This window comes from Eleginops maclovinus, chromosome 21, assembly GCF_036324505.1.
Source record: "Eleginops maclovinus isolate JMC-PN-2008 ecotype Puerto Natales chromosome 21, JC_Emac_rtc_rv5, whole genome shotgun sequence".
NCBI classification, from domain to species: domain Eukaryota; kingdom Metazoa; phylum Chordata; class Actinopteri; order Perciformes; family Eleginopidae; genus Eleginops; species Eleginops maclovinus.
The window spans coordinates 72,501-89,565 of NC_086369.1; the positions used below are offsets into that span (position 1 = coordinate 72,501).

At 43.7% G+C, this 17,065-nt stretch overlaps 2 protein-coding genes across 2 annotated transcripts in view; one reads left to right on the forward strand and one right to left on the reverse strand.

The window, feature by feature from the left end:
* The window catches only part of LOC134884006 (LYR motif-containing protein 4B), a 14,011-nt gene extending 125 nt beyond the window's left edge, over positions 1-13,886 (forward strand). The window contains exons 1-3 of the mRNA XM_063912574.1: positions 1-27; positions 4,496-4,616; positions 13,259-13,886. The exon at positions 1-27 is cut by the window's left edge and continues 125 nt beyond it. Coding sequence (XP_063768644.1) covers positions 1-27; positions 4,496-4,616; positions 13,259-13,309 — 199 coding nt within the window. The 3' untranslated portion in view covers positions 13,310-13,886. The remainder of the gene's footprint in view (positions 28-4,495; positions 4,617-13,258) is intronic.
* A 1,323-nt stretch (positions 13,887-15,209) lies between these two features.
* ppp1r3g (protein phosphatase 1 regulatory subunit 3G) lies at positions 15,210-16,697 on the reverse strand. Its single transcript, XM_063912573.1, has one exon. It carries the CDS (start codon positions 16,565-16,567, stop codon positions 15,869-15,871), a length of 699 nt encoding a protein of 232 aa, XP_063768643.1. The 5' UTR covers positions 16,568-16,697; the 3' UTR covers positions 15,210-15,868.
* Between the last annotated feature and the right edge of the window lie 368 nt (positions 16,698-17,065).

The window sequence follows — 17,065 nt, forward strand, 5'->3', positions numbered from 1 at the left end:
CTACAAGTTCCCCTCATACAACTACAGGTGAGAGGAGCAGCCTGACTCACCTGGAGAGGATTTATACACGTATTAAAGACTGGAGGAGATGCTAATGTAGCAGCTAACGGGTGCAATGTTTACATCAGACACGTGTTATTCAACGCTTACACAACACATGGGATTCTATTTTATTATGTATTGTGCAAATGTATTTTACGTGCCTTTTAGCTTCGTATTCTTATATACATATTTGTAATTTGTTTTATTTTCATGGCACATTTTTTAATTTAACTCCTTGATTTTATATTCTTTTAATCTGTATTTTTCTGGAACCTCAGCTGTCATTCAACACAAGTGAGGATTCAGAAGGAGAAGTGATAATATTACATCATATTTTATACAGTACTGCATTCAAATCTGAATAAATATACTTCTATCAGTCAATAAATATTGCTATATTAATCTACAATCATCACAACAACAGCACCTGTGAGGGGAGGAACAGTGGTTATAGCTGTGATAAACTACAGAAACAAGTCCTGCTTTAAAAAACATACATACCTGCACACTGCTGTCAGGCATCACATCATTCTATATGAATCCCTGTTATATAGAACTTCTTTTTAATAAGTTCTACTTTCTTCTGGAGCTGACATTGAGCTTTTCAGTCTCACTTTATACCTCTTTTGAGATAAACTGTCCAGACATGTTATTATTTTTATTTGTTTTTAAAATTAATAATTGGAGGATATTTTTCTTACATTTCTCTTTATATATATTTTTTTAATTTTGAGCATATTTTAGGAATATTTTTCATTTAATTTAGCATTTTCCAATATTTATTCTTTTTATTCATCTGTGTGCAGTAAGGAGGAAGCATAGTGCAGAACTTTGTTGCATAATATCCATAATGTAATCCAGATTCAGAGAGTGGTTGAGATTTGTAGTTTTTGTTGTTGTTTATCAGATAGTGTGTGTAGCAGTGTGTCCTCACACTCCATGCAGAGATAACAGTGTTTGCTTCAGACTCTAATCGGATTAACGTTGAATCTATTATTTTATATTCACGTCTCCATACTTAGTTCAGGGTTAGAGTTTAGGGAGGGTGGAGAGCGGAAGGGGACAGACAGTTGTTGTGGAAACTCTGGAAAAACATCATCATTGCATTTGTTTAGTTAGCTTTGGTTTTATTGTGGATTCAGCTTTTGGAAATCAGAGGAAGAAAGGAAAAGTTTAAGGGATTTTATACTGAAACACTCTTTAAAGCGTTATGGGATATACACTATGGGATGTGTATGAAGCCTCTAGGTTCTTTCTGCATTTCCCTCCTGCAGCTGTGACACTTTTGAGGCTTTTAAAACGTGTTCTACTGCCACAAACTCGTTGTGTGTGTGTGTGTGTGTGTGTGTGTGTGTGTGTGTGTGTGTGTGTGTGTGTGTGTGTGTGTGTGTGTGTGTGTGTGTGTGTGTGTGTGTGCGCTGAGTTCAGGACAGCACTTTCAGCTGTCATCACTCTGCGCTCTGAGCGGACTTCAGAGAGACGCTACTGCGCTACTGAATTATTGAGCGACCAGATGGGGAGCAGCCTCCTCTTCCTCCTCCTTTTGCAAATAGAATAAAACCCATGTGTGGAGAGAGGAACCAAACATCTGAAAATAAAATACAAACATCTATTATATTATTGGAAATACAGTCTTACCGCAGCTTCAGCTCCTCGGTCTGATTCTGTGTTTTCCTACATGTCCCAGCATGCATCAGACCTTTAACACCTCAAAGACTACACAGAATTACATGCAGTATTTATCAGTAGGAAGGCATGTTGCATATAAATAAATAAAGCAGCTGCCAGCAGGTTGGATGTATTACTTTTAACTCGTTTTCAGACTTATTTGTTTTGCATGTTTCTACAGTTCTTTTCACGTATTTTATATCATATTTGCTCTCTTTTGAATATTTTACTGATTATTTCTGAGTTGTTTCATAGTCGCATATCAGATTTCTTCTTCATTTTATTCGCATATTTCTTATCATATTTTATGCATCATTTTTTGGATTTCTTTTTGATTATTTTCACATAATTTTGCCAATTATTTTTGGCGAACCATGCATACAGAAAAACACGTTATTTTGCAGGTGTTTTAGGGAAGTGTTGCGTCTCCTGCTGCGGTGTCTACTTTAGGAATAAAGACCATGAAGCTGTTTGAACCGCTTCCCCTCCTAACCCTCACAGTGATGGGTTGCAGTGACCTGGATATCCAGACGCTCTCTCTTTATATTTTGTGTCTCGACTACAATCAACCTGCCGCTCGCAGCACTTCCTGCTGCAGACGTGCTGGCAGGATTCAGACAGCTCTGTTCGGAGGGATGAAACATTAATAATTCTCTGCAGGAGAATTAGATCAGAGCGAACAGGAAACACATTTAAAGCATCATGAGCAGAGTTTGGGAAGAGAGGAGGATTTATTGGTGTCGTGGCGTTTTAGTCCTTTCCTTTTCGAGTTAAAAGGCCACTCTCGGGATGCCGGGATTCGTGACGCGCCTCTCTTTGTTCCCAAAAAACACGAACCGAGATCATCGAGTTGAATCACATTTATTCGGTTGATCCGGCATACAAACGAACATAGGCTTTCTTGTTTTAACTTAAAATAAAAGGTATGTCTCCGTGTCCAAACAATTACAAAAAGAGCACGGTCAAAAACATTATGGCTCCGTCTGAGGCCCCGCTGTGTGGGGTTGCCCCGCTATGTAAGGGCACACAGACATGCGCACTAAGATATATCATTAAATAAGTTATTCAATAACTAATAATATTCCAAACAGAATACAAAAATAAATCTAAATGGTCTAAACCAAGAATGGCTCTAACAATTGGAGAAGAGAAACCAGATGAAGAGCTGCAGGAGGAGTAGACGTTTAGAGAGGAGGAGCACAGGGATGACATTCAGGGTAAACACTGATGATTTAGAGGAGATGTAAACCACACGCACACACACACACTCAGTCGGTTATTGAAACAGTTTCACAAAGTGTTTGGTTTTTTAGCAGCTTCCTCTCCTCAAACGTTAAAGCTGAAGCCCCTCCTTTAAACGAGTCGTAGAGAACCCATGTCCGTCATCCAAAGTGTTGTCTCTTAATAACGGATCTCATTTTGTAATCCAGGAAACGCTTTATTTTGAAGTGCTTGTCGCTGTGTTTCTGGTTGGAAAAAAAATGAGAATAGGAGACCCTCCCTCCTTCCTCTCCTCTCCTCCTCCCTCCTTCCTCATGTCCTCTCTCCTCCTTCCTCTCCTCTACTCCTCCCCTCATGTCCTCTCCTCTACTCCTCCTTCATGTCCTCTCCTCCTTCCTCATGTCCTCTCCTCCTTTCTCCTCTCCTCCTCCCTCATGTCCTCTCCTCCTTTCTCCTCTCCTCCTCCTTCCTCTCCTCTACTCCTCCTTCATGTCCTCTCCTCCTTCCTCATGTCCTCTCCTCCTTTCTCCTCTACTCCTCCCCTCATGTCCTCTCCTCCTTCCTCTCCTCTACTCCTCCTTCATGTCCTCTCTTCCTTCCTCATGTCCTCTCCTCCTTTCTCCTCTCCTCCTCCCTCATGTCCTCTCCTCCTTTCTCCTCTCCTCCTCCCTCATGTCCTATCTTCCTTCCTCATGTCCTCTCCTCCTTCTTCATGTCCTCTCCTCCTTTCTCCTCTCCTCCTCCCTCATGTCCTCTCCCCCTTCCTCTCCTCTACTCCTCTTCATGTCCTCTCCTCCTTCCTCATGTCCTCTCCTCCTTTCTCCTCTCCTCCCTCATGTCCTCTCGTCCTTCCTCTCCTCTACTCCTCCTTCATGTCCTCTCTTCCTTCCTCATGTCCTCTCCTCCTTTCTCCTCTCCTCCTCCCTCATGTCCTCTCTTCCTTCCTCATGTCCTCTCCTCCTTCCTCTCCTCTCCTCCTCCCTCATGTCCTCTCTTCCTTCCTCATGTCCTCTCTTCCTTCCTCATGTCCTCTCCTCCTTCCTCTCCTCTCCTCCTCCCTCATGTCCTTGTCTCCTTTATTTAATGGCAGCATGTACATCTGATCATCACACTTTTACTGCTTCTCTCTTAAATCTTTAGTGAGACACACACACACACACACACACACACACACACACACACACACACACACACACACACACACACACACTGAGGATATAAATTGCAGGGCAGTAACTTCCTCAAGGTCACACACACATTAGAGTGTGTGCCAGCTGTAATGAGATGATCAAAACTTTAGGCAATGATCACTTCCTGTTCTCTAATAGGTGTGTGTGTGTGTGTGGTGTGTGTGTGTGTGTGTGTGTGTGTGTGTGTGTGTGTGTGTGTGTGTGTGTGTGTGTGTGTGTGTGTGTGTGTGTGTGTGTGTGTGTGTGTGTGTGTGTGTGTGTGTGTGTGTGTGTGTGTGTGTGTGTGTGTGTGTGTGTGTGTGTGTGTGTGTGTGTGTGTGTGTGTGTGTGTGTGTGTGTGTGTGTGTGTGTGTGTGTGTGTGTGCGTGCTGCAGGAAGTATGCGGTGCAGCGGGTGCGTGATGCGTTCAGGGCCAACTCGACAGAGACGGATCCACAGATGGTGGAGAGACTGGTGACGGAGGGACAGAAAACACTGGCTGTGATACAGAGACAGGTACACACACACACCCCTTGTTTCCCTGTGTGTGTGTGTGTGTGTGTGTGTGTGTGTGTGTGTGTGTGTGTGTGTGTGTGTGTGTGTGTGTGTGTGTGTGTGTGTGTGTGTGTGTGTGTGTGTGTGTGTGTGTGTGTGTGTGTGTGTGTGTGTGTGTATTTTTCAGAGATGTAATAATTAAATAATGATCCAGACTTTTTACAAATATTTTTTGACATTTTGCATCGGCCAGGTTTAAGAAATATTGATTAAATGTTCTCTGTGAACTCCCTGATGCCCCTGCACCCCCTCCCTGATGCCCCTGCACCCCCTCCCTGATGCCCCTGCACCCCCTCCCTCCCTGATGCCCCTGCACCCCCTCCCTCCCTGAGGCCCCTGCACCCCCTCCCTGATGCCCCTGCACCCCCTCCCTGAGGCCCCTGCACCCCCTCCCTGAGGCCCCTGCACCCCCTCCCTGAGGCCCCTGTACCCCCTCCCTGATGCCGCTGTAACCCCCCCCCCCCTGTAATCTGTAGATGCTGCTGCTCTGATATTATATTGGATTTTAAACTCTTACAAACACCAAACCAATATCACTCCTACAGAGGATCAGAGTTAGGAGGTGAGGGGATTTGGGGAAAGCCTGGAAAGTAGGGCATCTTCCTCCTCTTCCTCGTACCCTTCCCCTCTCTTCATCTGTGAGATCCCGGCTTCCTGCCTCCATCTCCAGAAATCCCCCCCGCCTTAAAAGCTGCTGTTACACCTGTACATACCTCAGGTGGAGTGAACAGCACCTCGTCTTCCTCAGAGCCAGAGCTCAGAGTCTGGAGAGTCCAAGTTAATATGATCTGATCCTAACATGGATGTATCAGCGAGGCGGCTTCATGTGAAAGATTTACCCGCTTCATTTGGACTGCAGTCAGGTGGTGTTGCAGTGAAAGCCGTCATTAAGATCGGTGTTTCCACTTTATATTCTGGAGAAAGCAGGAGTTTCTGTACACACTGTGAGAGGACAGCAAAGCCGAGCAGTCACTGCTTCATTTGACCTCTTTTATTACTTCTTCATGGCTTATATCTAAAAACAAAACAACAGAAAAAAATGTGCACCAACGTTTTGAGTCAGAAAAAGTCCTTAAAAACCCTGTTATTTATTGTTACTCCATATAGTTTAGAGAGAGAAACTCCTGCATGCAGCAGAAACCAGTTCAGAGTGTTTGATAGAAACCTCTGAAGGATAAACCAGTGGGTCGTCTGCATAGAGCTCCATTTTGTTCTTGTTAGAATCATGTGTATTCACATGCAATTTAAAACTGTTGAGGACCGACAGCAGATCGCTGTGGCACACCATTCACATCCTATAGGTGTTATAGAAGAGGCTTCTTCACCTTGGCCAATCAGAGGCTTCAGTTTGGATGCTATATGGACATTATAGCCAATAGCGTTCTGAGCTCAGCAGAGCCTTTCAAGAGAATAAAATGCAGTTTTACCTCAGAGGAAAGAAATGAAAGGTTTAATAAGTCGTTCTGACGTTTTACATTGAGTAATAATTCAGAAGAGTCCTAAATGTAGAAGGTGCTTCCTTCAGATTGCTTTGGTACTTAACGTGTTGGAAGTGTTTTTATTAGATTTTAGAGATGTATTTCCATATTTAGCTTAAAGGATATTAAACCATAAAGAGCTGCTAGCTTCTTCTTCGGTGGTGTCGTTTTCTGACATCTTTCTGTTTGTTAGTTTTCCTTGTATTCTTAGAAGTCTGTGTGTGATGCAATGATGGCACACACACACACACACACACTCTGCATGATGAAATTCATTGACTGCAGAAGGCAATGTGAAGTCAGGACAGTTGAAGTGAGGGGAGGAGAAACTATAGCAGAGGAGGTGATGGATAGTAAGTCAGGTAAATAAACTCCATAATAATAAATTAAGAGTAATTTATTGCAGTAAAAAAACAGCATCAAATATAAAGAAAATCAGGTTAATCAACAAAATAATAGTAATAATAATACCTTTAATATTAAATGTAAAGTATGATATATAATTATATGTATTATTATATATATATTAATAATTATATATATAATTATTAATATATATATAATAATATATATAATTATATATATATATAATTATATATATAATTATATATATATAATAATACATATAATTATATATATATATAATTATATATATTATATATATATAATATATATATTATATATATATATAATTATATATATAATTATATATATATAATAATATATATAATTATATATATATATAATTATATATATAATATATATAATAATATATATATTATATATATATATTATATATATAATTATATATATAATATATATAATTATATATATAATTATATATATTATATATATAATTATATATAATTATATATATTATATATATAATTATATATATATATATAATTATATATAATTATATATATAATATATATAATTATATATATTATATATATAATTATATATATATATATAATTATATATAATTATATATATAATATATATAATTATATATAATTATATATTATATAATTATATATATTATTATATATATATTAATAATTATATATATAATTATTAATATATATATAATAATTATATATATATTAATAATTATATATATAATTATTAATATATATATAATAATATATATAATTATATAATATATAATTATATATATTATTATATATATATTAATAATTATATATTATATATATATATAAATTATATATATAATATATAATTATATATATATAATTATATATTATATATATAATTATATATATAATATATAATTATATATATAATTATATATATAATATATAATTATATATATTATTATATATATAATATATAATTATATATAATTATATATATTATATATATAATTATATATAATTATATATAAATATATATAATTATATTTATATATATAATTATATAAATATATAATATAATATAATTATATATATAATTATTAATATATATATAATATATAATAATATATAATATATAATTATATATTATTATATATTATATATAATAATATATAAATTATAATTGTAATAAAAACAATAAAATAACATGTATAAGAAATAAGAGGTGTGTTCAGCTGGAGTTCTCCACAGTTTTATTTGAGAGTTTTTATAAACCTCACAGTTCTCTGTTTTATTCACATGGCTTTCTCTCTGTGACCTGCGTCTGTCAGTGAGAGCAGGACCCTCTCCCTGAGTCACTCTGTGGTTCAGAGCCCCCCCCCCTCCCCTCCATCCATCCTCTGGAACAGACACTCTATTGAAGTCAGAGTTTTCCATCCTCTGCAGGGTGATGACACCAGACTCCTACGGGTCCTGAACGCACCGCTCTCTCTGTTAGGGATTAATCTGACAACAGAGGGGGCGTAGTTTAGAGAGGAGCGTGCTGTAGTAGTGTGTGACAAGAGGCAGACATCTGGAGGGTTAGGTGGAGGAAGAGGACGTCGATTAGGAGAAATCTGCACCAAATTGAATCCATGTTTCCTCTTTAAACCCAGAGAAAAACATGTCTTTATAAAATAAATATCCTTTCTTTTTGGCAGGATTTAGACAAAAGTTGACGAGTGTTTTTGCAGGAATTTGATGCAGATTTCTTTAGTTTGTGACGTGCACATTTCTCCTTCATCACAAACTAAAACAACCCTTTCCTTCACATTACCACTGCTTTTAACCCAGGGGAAACATGAGGATTAAACATGTCTGCATGAAGTATATCCCACACACTTCCTGCAGGATTCAGACAAAGGCTTCCCGTAAAGCTGACGTGTGTTTTTGCATCGGTTGGGGCAACTTTCTCCAATCGCTGCAGAAACACACCTCAGATATTTTGGAAACTTTTGTCTAAATCCTGAAAGAAGTAAGAGCTAAATATTTCTTTTTTTATCTCCGTGTTTCACTCTGGGGTTAAAGAGTTAGAGATGGAGAGAAATGTCAGGAGTAAATGTTGGACAGTGAGGCAGAAACACTCGTCGACTTCTGTGTGAATCCTGCCAAACAATCGATGATATCTATCCCAGTGCTCCTCTGAGTCTGAAGAACAACAGAGGAAGAGGAGGAAAAGGAGGAGAAGCGTTGAAGAGGAGGAGCAGAAGTGAGGAGGAAATTGGAGGAAAGGGAGAGAACAATGCAAGCGTAACAACTCCAGCAATTTAGAAGCAGTGCCCTCTTCCTCCCGTTTCATCCTCCTCCGCCTCCACGTCTCTCAGCGCGACGGACTGAAACGGGAGATCACAGCCCGGGGGGGGGGTGTGTGTGTGTGTGTGTGTTTCAGTGAAAGGCTGCATTCATGTGGCATGCATGATGTAGAGTAGGAAAGGACACTTGTGTGCATGCTAAATGTAGTAACGGAGGAAATGCATGATGGTTTCAATGGTTTCCAGTATTACTCCTGCAGTGTTATCAGCATGAACTGGTAGAGAGAGTGAGAGTTAGCGATCAGGGACTCAGAGAGAGAGGAGGATGGGTCGATACCCAGAATAGTTCTGGATGGTTGTTATAAAGCAGACGCAGGAATAATAAAGAGGAGAGGAAGGGAAGGAAAGAGGAGAGGAAGGGAAGGAAAGAGGAGAGGAGGGAAGGAAAGAGGACGACAGGAACCAGGGGTCTGAAGCAGTGCTACCTGACATCAGCTTCATGATGTGAAGCTGACTTGACTGAAAGTGGAGCTCTGCAGCCGAGACTCGTCCCTCTGCAGCCGAGACTCGTCCCTCTGCAGCCGAGACTCGTCCCTCGTCCCTCTGCAGCCGAGACTCGTCCCTCTGCAGCCGAGACTCGTCTCTCTGCAGCCGAGACTCGTCCCTCTGCAGCCGAGACTCGTCCCTCTGCAGCCGAGACTCGTCCCTCTGCAGCCGAGACTCGTCCCTCTGCTGCCGAGACTCGTCCCTCTGCAAGCGGGACTCGTATCTCTGAAGTTGGGACTCGTCTCTCTGCAGCCGGGACTCATCCCTCTGCAGCCGAGACTCGTCCCTCTGCAGGCGGGACTCGTATCTCTGAAATTGGGACTCGTCTCTCTGCAGCCGGGACTCGTCTCTCTGCAGCCGAGACTCGTTGCTCTGCAGCCGAGACTCGTCCCTCTGAAGGCGGGACTCGTCTCTCTGCAGCCGGGACTCGTCCCTCTGCAGCCGGGACTCGTCTCTCTGCAGCCGGGACTCGTCCCTCTGGGGACTCGTATCTCTGGGGACTCGTATCTCTGGGGACTCATCTCTCTGCAGCCGGGACTCGTCCCTCTGCAGCCGGGAGTCGTCTCTCTGCAGCCGGGACTCGTCTTTCTGCAGGCGGGTCTCGTCCCTCTGCAGCCGAGACTCGTCCCTCTGCTGCCGAGACTCGTCCCTCTGCAGGCGGGACTCGTATCTCTGAAGTTGGGACTCGTCCCTCTGAAGCCTGGGACTCGTCTCTCTGCAGCCGGGACTCGTCCCTCTGCAGCCGAGACTCTTCCCTCTGCAGCTGGGACTCGTATCTCTGAAGTTGGGACTCGTCTCTCTGCAGCCGGGACTCGTCCCTCTGCAGCCGGGACTCGTCCCTCTGCAGCCGGGACTCGTCCCTCTGCAGCCAAGACTCGTCCCTCTGCAGCCGGGACTCGTCCCTCTGCAGCCGGGACTCGTCTCTCTGCAGCCAAGACTCGTCCCTCTGCAGCCGGGACTCGTCTCTCTGCAGCCGGGACTCGTCTCTCTGCAGGCGGGTCTCGTCTCTCTGCAGCCGGGACTCGTCCCTCTGCAGCCGAGACTCGTCCCTCTGCAGCCGAGACTCGTCCCTCTGCAGGCGGGACTCGTATCTCTGAAGTTGGGACTCGTCTCTCTGCAGCCGAGACTCGTCGCTCTGCAGCCGGGACTCGTCTCTCTGCAGCCAGGACTCGTCCCTCTGCAGCCGGGACTCGTCTCTCTGCAGCCGAGACTCGTCCCTCTGCAGCCGAGACTCGTCCCTCTGCAGGCGGGACTCGTATCTCTGAAGTTGGGACTCGTCTCTCTGCAGCCGGGACTCGTCCCTCTGCAGCCGGGACTCGTCCCTCTGCAGCCGGGACTGGTATCTCTGAAGTTGGGACTCGTCCCTCTGCAGCCGGGACTCGTATCTCTGAAGTTGGGACTCGTCTCTCTGCAGCCGGGACTCGTCCCTCTGCAGCCAGGACTCGTCACTGACCTTTGTCACACACACACACACACATACACACACACACACACACACACACACTCTGTGTTTCTGCTCTCACACACTCTGTGTTTCTGCTCTCACACACACTCTGTGTTTCTGCTCTCACACACACTCTGTGTTTCTGCTCTCACACACACTCTGTGTTCCTGCTCACACACACTCTGTGTTCCTGCTCTCACACACACTGTGTTTCTGCTCTCACACACTCTGTGTTTCTGCTCTCACACACACACACTGTGTTTCTGCTCTCACACACTCTGTGTTCCTGCTCTCACACACTCTGTGTTTCTGCTCTCACACACACACACTGTGTTTCTGCTCTCACACACTCTGTGTTCCTGCTCTCACACACACACACTGTGTTTCTGCTCTCACACACACTCTGTGTTCCTGCTCACACACACTCTGTGTTCCTGCTCTCACACACACTGTGTTTCTGCTCTCACACACACTGTGTTTCTGCTCTCACACACTCTCTGTGTTCCTGCTCTCACACACACTGTGTTTCTGCTCTCACACACACTCTGTGTTTCTGCTCTCACACACACTCTGTGTTTCTGCTCTCACACACACTCTGTGTTCCTGCTCACACACACTCTGTGTTCCTGCTCTCACACACTCTGTGTTTCTGCTCTCACACACACTCTGTGTTCCTGCTCACACACACTCTGTGTTCCTGCTCTCACACACACTGTGTTTCTGCTCTCACACACTTTGTGTTTCTGCTCTCACACACACACTTTGTGTTTCTGCTCTCACATACTCTCTGGCCATTCAGTGGACCAGCAGCTCAGTTCACCCCCACAGGAACCAGTATAACCCCTGCTCCATCACTGCTGGTCATGTTGGTGTGACCAGTGCTCCTAGGAAGGGTCCATTAACAAGACGGGCTAACGAGTTTGTTAGGACAGAGGGCGGGACTTAAAGAGACTTAAAGTACAAGACACTTCCAAGGTCTCTCACACACACACAGAGAAAGAGGGGCGAGTAAAATCCCATTGATCCTTCTTTAAGGTGTGTGTGTGTGTGTGTGTGTGTGTGTGTGTGTGTGTGTGTGTGTGTGTGTGTGTGTGTGTGTGTGTGTGTGTGTGTGTGTGTGTGTGTGTGTGTGTGTGTGTGTGTGTGTGTGTGTGCGCGCATCAGAGGCATTGTGTGAACAAGCCCCGCCCCTTTTGCGTTTCACTGATTTGTCACGTGTTAGTTTCTCTGGATCTCAGCGAGGCCCTGAGTTGTCGGCTCCTTAGTGTTGAGTCTCAGTTGAAGTTTTGTTCATCTCTTTGAGTCTCTGCTCTGTACTTGTTTCTTCTCGTGTTCATGTGTGTCTCTTTTGAGCGTCACTTTGCCTCTGGTTTGGCTCAGTTATGCATCTCTCCGTGGTCATGGTGTCTCTTCCTGTAGTGATTCAGCATGTCTGCTCTGCGTCTCTTTGATTTCTGTAAGAGCAGGCCGGTCCTACTTCTTTCCTTCCTGTCGGTTTGTCTTTGTGGAAAGACAGGAAGAAACAGGAGCTCGTTAGGTCCGTCTCATATCTGACATCCACTCTGATACAGGGGAGACACGGGCTCAATATCCCAGCATGCCTTGCTCCATCAGACGCTGACCTGCTGCTCCTTCTCGGTTACTCTGGCGTCTGGAGAGTCATGTTTAATATTCAGTGTGAAGAGGTTCTCTTTGTTAGGAGCCTCGCCGCAGCAATTTACATGAGCCCCCGCCCACACTGACTGCTGATTGGCTGAGAGCGAGACCCGCCCCCCTCCCTCATACGCCATGCTGCAGCCAACCAGGACGCTACACACACAGGAGGGGGGGACGGGGCTGACGGCAGAATAAGTTATTATAGAGGAGAGCATGCTGGGTATTTACCTGTGGAGCGACAGCGCCCTCTGGTGGTGGAGGGGGTGACACCACGTCTCACTGAAATATTACCTTGTGTAATTTATAGTTAAATAAATAATATATTTATGCATATCAAAAAAGATATACATAAATATATTTTAAAAACGTTTTACAACACTTCATGATATTTTATATAATATTTTACTTTTTCTCAAATGTTTTGTGATATTTTTAATAATCCTTCACATTTCTTTAGACATTTTTCACATATTTTACAGATTGTTGTTGCATGTTTGGATATGGATAGTTCTCACAGTGTTGACCCTGTATTTGTACTCGCAGTACTTCAGAGTGTGTACCTTCACCGTGTACTCTGTCTGTGTTTACACTCAGCATGTTCAGAACAGTGTGTGTGTGTGTGTGTGTGTGTGTGTGTGTGTGTGTGTGTGTGTGTGTGTGTGTGTGTGTGTGTGTGTGTGATATTTGGTCATGTTCACTGTCGGAAGGAGATCGATGATGAACTGTAATTGGCTCTTTTATGATTTAACAACAGATCTGATAATATTGACACACACACACAGACCTGATGAAGGTGCTTCTGTCTCTGCAGGTCTCCATCGGGAGGATGTTCGAGGCCCAGAAGAGCGTGCTGGAGAACTGACAGGAAGTGACATCACAGACTGACACGCCTCCTCTTTGACGCAGAACACAGCAGGTGGAGGAGTGAAGTGCATTATGGGAGATGTGGAGCGAGAGGAGCTGGGTTGGGTTTTTCTTGCATGCAGCAGTGATTGAGTTGATTCAGTGACCTCAGACAGTTTGAAGCCTCCTGTGTGAGTAAATGCACATGTTGATGATTATTTAGTCCTCAGTCCATCAGTCCATCAGTCATGTGATCATCTAGTAGATACAACGTTTAATCTTTATGATATTCTTTTAACAACTAGCTCTCTGACGGATACTGACAATAAATGAATGAAATTATTATTAAAAATATATGCTATCAGAGGCCAGAGGGACTGATGTTTGTGGGTTATAATAATAATCCTAGAAGTGCAAAGTTTCAGCACATTTCATCCTGTTTGAAAATGTACACCTCAAAGAACTCTGGGTAATGTAGTCTTTGTCCCGTTGGAGGTTGGAATCCACGCAGAAGCTGTGAAACTGAATCCAAATGAAATGTGTGGATTATGATTACTGTTCTCCCTTCTGATGGAAATAAAGACGTTACCCAACAACACTGTTAACACCTAAATGACTTCCTGCACACCATTCATTTTCCATCTAGTGTCAGCACACTGGGTGTGTGTGGTGGAATGTGGTGAAAGACCCTTGGCAGCGTGATAGCGTAATAATGATAGATAGATAGAATGGGAGGATGAAACCCTCTTTATTAGTCACATACATGCACACAGCAGAGCACACACAGTGAAATTAGTCCTCTGCATTTGACCCATCCTAGTACTAGGAGCAGTGGGCAGCTATCGTGCAGCGCCCGGGGAGCAATGGGGAGGGGGGATTGGAGCCACTGCTGGACTGTTAGCGTAATAATGTTGCAGCAGAGGAGGTGCGTTTGTTTTTGGATGAAGATGAAGGAGCCAAGACACACACACACACACACACACACACACACACACACACACACACAGAGAGGTGTAAAGGATCAGCTTGCTCAATCAGTGGTGTTTGCTGTCACACACTGAGGACGCTTCGTGCGTGGTCATAGAAGGACTTCAGACTGCAAATACGACAAATGAGATTCATCCAAAATCCATATTTCAGGAGAGGATTTTGCTTTGTGCGTTTTGTCTCAATGTTCCGTCATCTCGGATTTATTCTGGAGAAAGTTCTGCTCTTTTATTAGATTTGAAGTATTTCGACTTTACCCAATTTTCTCATTTCTGTAATTCTGTAACACAGAGCGTTTGACCCTGAAACCGCTCTGACCCGCAGTGTTAGACAAACACGTTTCCTAAGGTCTGCACACAGAAACATCTCGCTGACCTTTGTCTCACACACACACAGACAGACAGAGACGCGCGCACACGCACACACTGGCTGCTCATGCACAATTAGTGTTTGCTAAATACACTCATGACTTGCAGAGTCGTATTTACTTTCTAAATAAAGTAGTTCAATAGGCTGGAAACATTTTTAAAAAGTTGAAAAACCGACAGTTTTATTTATTAAGTTCAGTTTGAAAAAGGTTTTATATTTTCTTTTTCTCCCAACATTTAGTTTAGATGTTTTTTCTTTTTGAAACATGCCAACATTTTTAAAACTATTTTATCAAAAGCTTTTATTTTGAAATGTTCTTTCTTATTTTGTTGTATTATTCAAACCTTTTTCTGCTCAGGTATTATTCCTCTGATTTGAAGCAGAATTGATTGTTTGAGTTAATAAAACATGACTTTCTAAATGCTTTGAAAAGGTGTATCTGCTTTGTTGCAGGGATTCAAACCTGCAGGTTTCAGCAGGAACACTGAATGTATCTGAAGAACTGGAAGTTAAAATCAGCTGAATGGATGAATTAAAATCTGAAATCACATCTACCCAGGAAATAAAAACCAGACTCATTTTAACGTGCTGCATGCACCGTTTCAACAAGTCATTCATTCATATTTTATTTTTAAACTTTCCAAACAATCATAATGCAACAACGAATGGAAACATGTATCCTCTGCAGGATTAAAACAGACATGATCCTTTAAAGCTTCTTAAAAACATCTGTTTCTGTTTACAATCTGACTGTTGAACAGAACAGCTTGTTGTTGACATGTTTGTCCCTCACAGAACAACAGGAATCCCCTCCTCAAACACTTCAGTGCTTTGGTAAATTATCTTTGATTACAGAAGTGTCTTCAGGAACAGGAATATAACTTGTGTTTGTGGGGGTTTACATTCCAGATGGATTCCCGAGCTCAGACAGAGACAACAGCTCCAAAACGTCCAGGAGGTTGTTGACACTGAAGCTGCAGATTTCCTTAAAGAGGGAACAAATACCCAGCCGGACCAGAACCACTCCAGCGAGGATCCAGGGACATCTGCAGAAATACAAGCAGCCTCGGCTCTATATCAGGAGGGTCCTTCATTATTCAAAGAAACCTGAAGCTGAGCAGAGTCCAGTTTCCTAATCTCAGAAAAGACCCCTCCACAACTCAGGGTGGGTTTTATTCAGCAGATTTGTGGGGCTGGAATAGAAAGCCTTTCCCCCACAGAGTTATAGTGTGGTTATAGCGTTGGAGGGCGCGCTGACAAACGGCCTGTTGCTGCGGTAATGCAGGGTGTAGTTCTTCCCCTCGTTGTTGTCCCAGAACTCCCCTTCCTCCCCCCGTAGATACACAGCGAAGTGCACCGCGGACCCGGGCTCCATGAAGGGGGGGGTGTACACGGTGAACTCGAAGCGATCCGGCTGGTCCGCGGCGGCCACGGGCAGCGCCTGCGCGTCCACGTAGGAGAGCCAGCTGTTGAAGGTGTATCTCACCCCGACCTCCCGGTCCCTGCAGCCGCACAGGACCCGGATCTGCCCCCGAACATCGAATCTGGTGACGGTGACCCTCTCCAGACCGACGCGGAGTCGCTGCGCGCGGCGCTCCAAGTCCAGGCCGAGTTTGAAGCTCTGGCACAGGTCGCTCAGGAAGTCATGCTGGGGGGGTGGGAAGCTCTTGTGGCGGGACAACACCTTGTTGGGGATCCTTGGTTCCTCCAGCGAGCTGAAGGTCTTCACGCTGGCCAGGTTCAGACCCATGGAGTCCGCGAACTTTACGCGCTTCGGACCGTTGTTACCGGGAGAACCGAGCAGCAGCGCGGGAAGAGACTTGGCTCTCCTTCGGTCCTTCATAAACCTCTCCAGTTGAGACGAATCCTCATCGTCCTCCAGACCTTCCTCCTCCTCTTCCTCCTGCAGGCCGTTCATCATGCTCTCCTCCCCGGGATTCAGGCTCTGTCCCCGGGCTGCAGGTGGAGAGGGGGCCGGTCCTGCTCTGCTGACTGTGGAGCTGCAGGTCCGGTTGCAGCTATTAGAGACCCCTCCCACGTGGTGACGGCAGACAGCAGAGCGCGTGCAGTACCACCAGAGACAAGAGCTCTGTGTCACGTCCCAAACAAACTTTCACCTGTTTGCATGAAACACGTGACGTACTGTTCAACAACAAACAGGCCAACAACAAGTACTGCACTACACAACAAGTACTGCACTACACTACAAGTACTGCACTACACAACAAGTACTGCACTACACAACAAGTACTGCACTACACTACAAGTACTGCACTACACTACAAGTACGTACTGCACTACACTACAAGTACTGCACTACACAACAAGTACTACACAACAAGTACTGCACTACACTACAAGTACTGCAATACACAACAAGTACTGGACTACACTACAAGTACTGCAATACACAACAAGT

What these genes read in the sequence shown, in the direction of transcription:
- ppp1r3g (XM_063912573.1), bottom strand. Translation starts at nt 16,567, where the DNA reads ATGATGAACGGCCTGCAGGAGGAAGAGGAGGAGGAAGGTCTGGAGGAC.